The sequence below is a fragment of the Macrobrachium rosenbergii genome, chromosome 27 (genome assembly GCF_040412425.1).
Source record: "Macrobrachium rosenbergii isolate ZJJX-2024 chromosome 27, ASM4041242v1, whole genome shotgun sequence".
Lineage (NCBI taxonomy): Eukaryota > Metazoa > Arthropoda > Malacostraca > Decapoda > Palaemonidae > Macrobrachium > Macrobrachium rosenbergii.
In genome coordinates this window covers 9,432,650-9,442,649 of record NC_089767.1, presented here as the reverse complement: position 1 = coordinate 9,442,649, position 10,000 = coordinate 9,432,650, and the positions used below count along the sequence as shown (strand labels likewise).

The 10,000-nt window shown below is 36.1% G+C and overlaps 1 protein-coding gene across 1 annotated transcript in view; it reads right to left on the bottom strand.

Annotated features, from left to right (window-relative positions):
- LOC136853240 (CD109 antigen-like) overlaps positions 1-10,000 on the bottom strand; it is a 1,188,472-nt gene that overhangs the window by 430,110 nt on the left and 748,362 nt on the right. The window contains exon 7 of the mRNA XM_067128618.1: positions 1,779-1,919. Within this exon, the coding sequence (XP_066984719.1) occupies positions 1,779-1,919 (141 nt within the window). The remainder of the gene's footprint in view (positions 1-1,778; positions 1,920-10,000) is intronic.

Sequence of the window (10,000 nt, the reverse complement as noted above, 5' to 3'; positions counted from 1 at the left end):
ATGACCAAACCTTGAAAGCACATGGTGTTTAACGAACGCTCCAATAAAAATATTGAAATACATTACATTATTATTACAGCAATCCATGCGTGGGATCAAGAACAATGGCTGTTTATCAAAATCCATTTGCATAAACAATAGCAGACGAACCCTCACGCATTTTACGATGTACTTTCAATATTAGCTAAATGCAACATTTCTCTAATAACAATAAGCTCTCTCTCTCTCTTCATGCAAGCAAAACACATGGCACATGATTCCAACAAGTCTTGATGGATGCTGAAAGAGGAGGTCCATCCACTTGGCTCCCCCTATCCCCCATCCCGGATTCCACCCAATACATTGCCGTACCAAACGACGGCCGATTTAACAGTTTTCCGGAACTTATAATGCTGATTTTCTCTCTCTCTCTCTCTCTCTCTCTCTCTCTCTCTCTCTCTCTCTCTCTCTCTCTCTCTCTCTCTCTCGGCACTCGGTACGCAACTTCTGTACCGACGAGACATGAAGGAGCACCGAATACAAACGATGATAATGATGTTGGTGATGATGATAATGATGAGGAGGAAGATGGAATAGTAATGACCTCAGAATTCGGTGAATTGTGAGTCTGTGCGCGCTGCTGTCAGCTGGGAAGTAAGACATATTCTCCAAGTTCTCGCTATTATTATTACTATTGCACTGAAAATCTTTGGTGATTTATTTCGTTTCGTGCTAGCTTTTAACGGCTGGGGAAAAATGGCTCAAACGAAATTCCTGCACGATTCTTTGTATGCATAAAGATTCATCCACCATATATATATATATATATATATATATATATATATATATATATATATATATATATATATATATATATATATATATGCATATTTACATGTATATACATGTATACACAGACACACGAACACATCCACACCCACACCCACCCACTCATATATATATATATATATATATATATATATATATATATATATATATATATATATATATATATATATATATATATATATATATATATATATATATATTTATTTAGCCAAGGTCACAAGAAAAATAAAAGGAATACCAAGCGCTTTGGTGCTATTTTATCATATTTTCGAGGTGGCCTTGGGTGAATGTATTGTCGCGCTATTTAGTGACATATAAGTATACACACACACACACACACACACACACACACATATATATATATATATATATGTGTGTGTGTGTGTGTGTTTATGTTTATACAAAATTTAATGGTCAAGCACATATACTGACAATAACACAAAAAGTTTTAGGTAGGTTATAGACCTAGAAATGTCACCCTAAAGGCTGTAAGAATACGGGTAGTGTTAATCGACAGTTTCCAAAATTTCAAGGAGATAATTATGCACACTTGACAGAACTGTTCTCGGGAACCGCGAATAACTCCGTTTTTTATTCCGGAAGAGAGAAAGCGGATGATAAAGACACCGATAATGAACAACTTGGCGTGAATGAAACCACTAATGTCAGTGCGTATCGAGGCCGAAAACAGACGACTTCAGAATCTGGCAAATGATCACAAAAACCATTCTCACAATAAGACGAGAAAGGGAAGTATAGTCATATTTTAACTGAAAAGACGAAGTGGGTCATAATGCGAATTGAACCAGGGGTCTTAATCCCGTAGAGACAATTGTCCATAATTTAAATGACTTTGAGTGACCTTTTCATAAGAATTAGAATGGGGAGACACCACAGGAGGACAAATGTACGACGATCAAAATTCCCAGAGGAAATCGCAGAGCACTTACCTCGAATCTGGGTCGATGGTACTCCTCCACAATGAATGTATGCTCAACGAAGGAGTTGGTGGCTTCCACCCGGATCTTCCACTCGCCATATTCTGGCTCTGGGCTCAAGTGGAAGTCCAGAGAGACAGGGCCTTCTCGACACTGCAAAGAAATCAGACTTTAGTAACTGAACTTAACATTGCATGGTTTAAATAGCATTAATTCTCATCAGTAATTATTGCTCTCTCTCTCTCTCTAGTAACTGAACTTAACATTGCATGGTTTAAATAGCATTAATTCTCATCAGTAATTATTGCTCTCTCTCTCTCTCTCTCTCTCTCTCTCTCTCTCTCTCTCTCTCTCTCTCTCTCTCTCTCTCTTTTTAAATTCAGTATTTTAAACCCTATTTAATCTTTTTTTTCCTCACTGCATGCTTTGATTTTTGCCGCTGCACCACTGCATCATCGGCTGTCCACAAATCCCAGATGTGTCATGAACAGAAAACGAGGAACAAATCCTCAGATAAAAAAAAATCTTATTTATCTTCAATTTATTCTCTTATTAGACAAAAAGACTACAAAAAGTAAGTTCTCTCATCGTCCCGACCATCCAAGAGAAGCAATTATTTACAAGATTTACACATTTTATAGTTTACAATCTTGCTTACAACCACCGGCTACTATTCAGCAACACCGAACCGGACTATTTTTAAGAACCAATCTCTTTCATATCCAACTCTTTCTGTTCAAAATGAAAAATGATTGTTGATACCTTTATTTATTAACAAATCAGTGTCTTAGGTCGTTCAGAAAACGTACCATGACGTTTGATACTGCTAATTTCTCTAGAGACAAGTATAATAATTAAATGTAGGAAAACTAATTAGAAATAGCTTCTACGGATTATAAAGTTTCTTTTGATTAAAACTTAGATAATAAATTATTGAATACCATCACAACTGGATGTTGTACCTATCCGTTTATTACCTCATCCATATATTATTATTATTATTATTATTATTATTATTATTATTATTATTATTATTATTATTATTATTATTATTATTATGGGGAATACAGAAACAGGAGATCAGTTACTAGAAAAATAAAGTAACAAATTAATAAATAAACAAAAATATTAGTAAAATATTAAAATACAAGTTGAATTGTACTTGGGTAGTAATGCATTGTATCTTCGCTTGAACTTTTGAAGTTCCAATTGTATGACATCCTCAGGGAGGCTATTCCATAGTCCACCGGTGTGGGGAATAAAGGACCTCTGGAACTGAGAAGTTCGACAGTGAGGCATATTTACTGCATACTGGTGCTGCTGTTCACCGAATCTAGTTGCTCTCGGCAGGAAAAGGGGATCAGGGATCAATTGTCAATGTGAAAGATCTCTGTGAAAGTCATAACTGCTAATATTAGGGAACAGAAACCTACCACCATTAACCACTCTGTCTAAAAGAGATAAATCTCTGGCAGAAGCAGACATCCACACCGGAGAACAGTATTCTAGTAAAGGAAGCGCAAATGACTTAAAACAGGTTGCATTGATTTCATCACTGTTATAAATGTAAGAAGCCTTACGAACAATACTTTCGTGCGGCATTTGCTGAAACTTTCATTATATGTTTCTCAAAAGTAAGATGTGAGTCAGAAGTTGCACCTAGAATAGTTAAGCTTCAGACTCATCAGCAAAATTCCATTCACCTGAAGGGGAGGATGGGGTAGGAAATCTGTGCGAGATCTGCTAATCAATAGTGTTTTCGTTTTACTGGGGTTCAGCCTCATAACCCCCGACTACACCATTCACTGATTCGGCCTATGTCGTGACTGAGGCTGAATACAGCTTCATTTCTCATACATGGATACTTTACTACTCCCACAAGTTCTGCATCATTGGCAAACTGAGCAACCATATCACTTGTATACACTAAAGATAACAGTGGACCAAGAACACTACCCTGTGGAACTCCAGACACAGTAAGTCTTGGTTCACTACAGATCCCATCGACAGCAATGCGTTACTGCCTACCTGTAAGGAAATCTTGAAGTAATCCTTATCCACCCACTCCAAGATTCTGAAGTTTAAATAAGTGCCTCGTGATTTACTAACTCGAAAGCAGTACCAAAATCTATTTGAATTTCCCTGCACTCAACACCCTTATCAAGGTTCTCTCGCAAATGGCATCTCAAGTCTAAAAGAGCATCGCAAGTATCTACATATGCATATTTAGTATCAGCTAACAATCCTTTAGATTCTACACACTTAAAAATTGGCTTAAAAATAAGTCTTTCAGCAGGTTTGGAAAGCAGAGGGAGAATAGAAATTGGCCTGTAGTTATTGCAGTCTGCAGATATGCCAGCTCTTTGGAACAAGCACTGTATTACTAAGCTTGCGCTCATGTGCAAAGATACTACGTCGACACAAAAATCTATAGAATCTACTAATCTTCGGAGACAACACACTCGAAAATGCTTTAACAAACAAAGGGAAGAAACCATCAGGATCTTCTACACCCCAGCTATCAAGGTTATCAAGAATTTTCTTAACATCCTAGAGTAAAATACATATTTTGTAAGAATAGGTTCAGGATGACAAATATCAGGGAGAGGGACATCCTCAGCTGACTGCTTAGCTTCAAAAGCTCGATGAATCAGTTCAGCCATTTCCCTACGGCCAGTAACCAATCTGCCATCATCTGATAGTAGCGGAGGAATGGCAGACGAGCCTGACACAAAGATAGATAATGTCAATTTAGTTCACCACAGATGAGTCTGAGTAACTCAAGTTTCCTCTTCAAGGAATTATTGTAATTTCTCTCAGTTGTATGGTAATTTTATTTGCAGCACGGTGAGATTCAACAAAAATGGTGAAACTTTCATTTGGACGATTTCGTCTCCATGTTGAATTTGGTCTGTTTGTCATGGTAAACACATCTACGTGTATCATTTTGTCCTGAATTTGATGACCTTTCTAGGGACATACCTCATTAAAATAGCCATCAGCATTTCCTTTAACGTCTTCTTGGGATCAGGATCTAATATAGCATCTGAAAAATTAAGTGCGTGACAAGCTTCAGTAATGTGATCCCAGTTGGCTCTAGATTTCAGCCAGACCGTTTGTCCAATGGTGGTGTTAAGAATATACTGATTGACAGATATGTCCACCTCAATGGCGCAATGATCAGAAGTGCCTATATATTCTCAGACCTTGGACTTCACAATAGCTGGAACATCTGTGAATATAAGCTCTAATCTGCTACCAGAAATATGAAGGTGTTCCTCAATTAGCTGGGCAAAATAAGAGGATACACAGAATTTAAAAGCACACCAGCCATGTTGTTCTGTGGAATTTGAATTTAGCCACTCTCCGTGCTTTGCATTAGTCTCCATGAATAAAGAATGAAGCTTTTGAATCCTGTTACTGAGCCATACTGATCCTTTCCAAGAGACAGTCATATATAGAATCATTGATATTTGGTTGGACTGCACTAAACAGCAAACACGTATACATAGTAGAACTTACTGAAAATTTTAAAAGAAAGAACTTCATGGCAACTACACTCCAAATTTTTCTGGCAATAAATAGGTCGTCTGGACTTGTGTATACAGCCATACCCCGAGCATGCGGGATGTTACGACGATAAATAAAGTCAGGGCCATCCAAACACCGGGATCAAAAACTCAACCTTTGACATGATATCACTAGCAAGTTAAAAAAAAAAAACATCAAATTGTAGTTCCAGGCACGACTCTGGAGATCAAGAATATTTGACTTTAAGCCATGAGTATTTGAGTAAAGTACTTTGCAATTTTCCTTACTGTGATAAGTAACAGGCCCAGGGTTCAGCTCAATGTCTCCTGAAAGAATTAAAATTAACAACATAAAATCAGTTGCAAAACTAATAAATCGACTCATAACAACAGTAACTTTGTAAAAATCAACAGAACAATAAACAACAATACCATGAACAACAATAGTATTTACATTATTTACAAATAATTCTGTTGAAAATATAAACAAATGTGACCATATGCCATTGAAAAAGGCACTGAAGCAACTGGTCGACAAGGTGGGGCCGGCACACCTTTTTAGGCAAATAAGAAATCCGAAATCCGACAGGTTTCCCACAACAGCTGGAGTGGAGGACAGTCAGGATGGATTTAGATATTATAAACCGATCAGAAGCAAAAGACGAGGTAAAGACGAAGGCAATTTCCTGATAAACCACCAAGCACTTTTCAAAAAAACAACAAAGTAAACAAAAAAGAGCAAAAATGCCTGATTGTAGCCCAAACAAGGGAACTTATACCCAAGACCATGGCCACAGTACAATGGCTATGGAACAGTCCAAGGTTGGAGAACAAGGTTTGTATTCAGAGTAGCCTTCTCTTAGCAGGGTTGCCTACCAAGGCTAAGGGTCCCTTCTACCCGCTGGTTTGATTTCGGAGTGTCCTTCTCCAAAAAGAGATGCCTACCAAGGATAAGAATCTCTTCTACCGTAACTCGTGTAGGCAGGGACGTCACACCCTGAAGTGAATGTTGCTTAGAAAAGCCACATTAACCCAAGTAATAAACGAAAGTCTGAAATTGTTTACCTACATTCCAGTCTTCATGGATGCAAACTGAATAATACCTGGCTTTAAATTCATAGTTAAAAAGCCTCATGATTAATGCAATGCACATCCCAACAAAACCTTCCAATAAACCGCCAATGTGCCAATTTAATGTCAGATTTCCAAATACATGAAACCAAATCATTAGGAAACTTGATGCTGAGTGAGGAAACACGAACCTATTCATATACTCAGAACCGTCTGCTCATTTGGTGATATATTTAAAAATTCTTTGGTAATATCCAGATTACGAAATTGTTATTTCGCGTTTCACCAGGTATTTCAAAACCCTGCTAAGGTAACTGAGCGCTAACTAGGGTAATGAAACCAGCCTTTTGCTATTTCTGATTATTTACGAGTGGGAAAGCAAACTGTCCTCGGTATATCAGCATTAATCATTCTTAATTATGAAGGCGCTTTTGTTCACGTTTCTATTTTGCGAATTATGAAAACCATCCACTTGAAATAAAGAATTCGACTACTTGCCAGCGACCTAATGTAAAGAGAGAATTTTTTCCCGGGCGCGTCTGTTAGGCAGCACGAAACATCCTTAAAATTCGGGCTACAGGAGACAAAATTATAGGACACATAAGTCAATGACACAAGTCTAAACAAAAAAAGTTTGAGAACGTAATGGTGCCTTTTAAAACGGCACAGAAAATTAAAAAACAGAGGACTCCCTCCGTTAGATAAGAAGCTCGTGAACCGTTTTCCAAAATCTGTTTCCATACTCATGACGCGTCGATAACACTTGAACAGACTAGTCTAAATTTTTACCCGCGTTAGCCTTTATATTAATTTTCCATATAACTATAGCCTTCATTTCATACAGAAGCATACACACGCATACGTGTATACACAAAAGCACACCTAACGCGCGTGGTCCCCCTTCCTCCTCACACACACACACACACACACATATATATATATATATATATATATATATATATATATATATATATATAATATATATATATATATATATATATATATATATATATATATATATATATATATATATATATATATATATATATATGTGTGTGTGTGTGTGTATGTATGACTTTTTTATAGTGAAAGATATTAAGCTACAAACATCATTTAACATCGAATTTACTATACCTTGAAATATACACCTAAAGGGCACCAGCCAATACCTGAAAAGAGGGCATTAGCCAATGGACAAAGACTCTGACCACTGACTGTCATGCTGGGTGCTCAAGTTCAGAAACACATTTTAATATAGGTCCCTTTCGGTGAAAATTATTTCCAGGGTGTAAAGAATTCACTAATAAATTATACTTGTTTTCTACTATTTGCAGACAAAAGAAAATCATGCATGTATAAGTATACAGTTATTAAATATATATATATATATATATATATATATATATATATATATATATATATATATATATATTTAATAACTGTCACTTATACATGCATGATATATATTATATATATGTATATACATATATATATATATATATATATATATATATATATATATATATATATATATTATACATAGTAAAATGGATGTATGTATGTATGTATGTATGTGTGTATGTGCCAGCATAACTCTGAAACGCATTGAGCAATTTCAACCAAACTTGGTAGACATAATGACTTACTATCTAGAAATCAGCACTGTGGGGGTGAGACCAATAAAGAGCACCAAAGGGGGTGGGGGTGGGAAGGTCTTCCCTGAAACGGGGCTGGTTATGCCCGTAGACTTGGAAACTTTACGAATTTATCATACCTAATTTCGGTATACATATGACTTCCCATTAAAGAGAGAGAGAGAGAGAGAGAGAGAGAGAGAGAGAGAGAGAGAGAGAGAGAGAGAGAGAGAGAGAGAGAGTTATCCGGGCAGTGCCAGGTTGGTCAGTGAGTGTATATGTATATATATATATATATATATATATATATATATATATATATATATATATATATATATATATAAATATATATATATATATATATATATATATATATATATATATATATATATATATGAGAGAGGAAATAAATTTATCAGCATAATGCTTAAGAGTAAATGTAAACAAAATATGGTAACCGTAAATACGCCACGTGTCTTTCATCCACAAAAAGATGAACTAGTAATCGGAAGGCATTACAGTTAACTATTCTGTAATTACTTATACCAATAATAACATCTTCCATGCACTTTGCTAATTCCGTATTCACGTCAAGAAGTATATAGTTCAATCACTTAAAGGGTAAGAGGTTTGAACAAGTTAGCAAATTATTGAAAGGTCATGACATTTTTGTTATTATTATTAACCCTACTCCATTCCCCCCAAAAAATCCATCCAAAGTCTGGATTAACGCTCAGCCACTGACGACTTATTTCGACAGACAGTTCACGAAAAACAAAGTCGACGTATAGCAATGTAATCGCCACCGTCCGAGTTACCAAAAATTCTTTTCAATGAACCATATGTTATATCTAGTACTGTACACTTACCGTCACTCTCGTTAATCAACACCAAGCACAAAGCAGAGCTACTTCATGACGTCTTTGAGCTATAAAACGATGGGTTGCCGTACCTCTTCCAAATATCTTCTTCCTGCTTACATGAAACAACACTAAGGGACTGAAGACTCTGTGGAGGAGTGAGGACCTGAGACAGTCGGAAGAGAGATCCACAAGGGCTTCTTCTTCCTTGTTTTCATGACAATCTGGGGTATTGTCGCTTAAATCCAGTAAATTTCATCACGCTATTGTTAATTGTACTTCTTCAAGATGAATGCTAATCGTGTAATGGTGAAACCAGTTCGAAACACTACCATAAACAACGGTACAACCATTCATGACCAATTCTGTCCTTTGGATGCTGGTCTATGGGTGGTAGTAGGTTTATTTTGAATGCCATAAATAAGTACCTCAAATCTACACACTTACGTCTGGCAACTAGTGTGCTCGTAAGCGACATTTAGCTACTTGTGCCCTTGTAGACTTAAGTATCTGTAAATACTTTCGTATCTGCAAGCATCCTATTCAAGTTCAGACTTTTTCAAGTTGATTTTGGATTTAAGTATACAGTCTTTGCATGCAGTTTTTGAAGGCTGTGAATTTGATCTCATTCACAGTTTGGTGAGAGAGTGGTGTCTGGCAAACCTAACATTACCTGAAACTTTAATAATCATATTCATATTCTATAATCCTATGCAGATACTGCAGGAAGCGTTGGAAAGAGAAATCTACGTCATGAACGTTGGGCAATGAAACACATTTTCTAAGAAGATACTGATGAACTGCTAAACATTACTAGCATGGCGATTTAATTTCCATGTAAATTGAAGCGTCCTAAACAGCTACAACATAACATGGTTTTTTTTTAAAGAAAGACTTTTACCCAGAAAAAAACACATCTCCGGTACTTTTTAATGGATTTCTATAAGGTCAAAAACAGCAACAAAAAAGTTTACATGAAAAACCACACAACATGATATCTCAGTTTTTCAAGAAAGACTTCTGCATTGCCAAAAATATAAAAATAATAATTAAACAGCGAATCTATGAATGAAGTAATATAAGGTAGGAGTTTCTAACTCTCACGTTTAACACATAAGCCAATAAATTGTTTTTTTCCT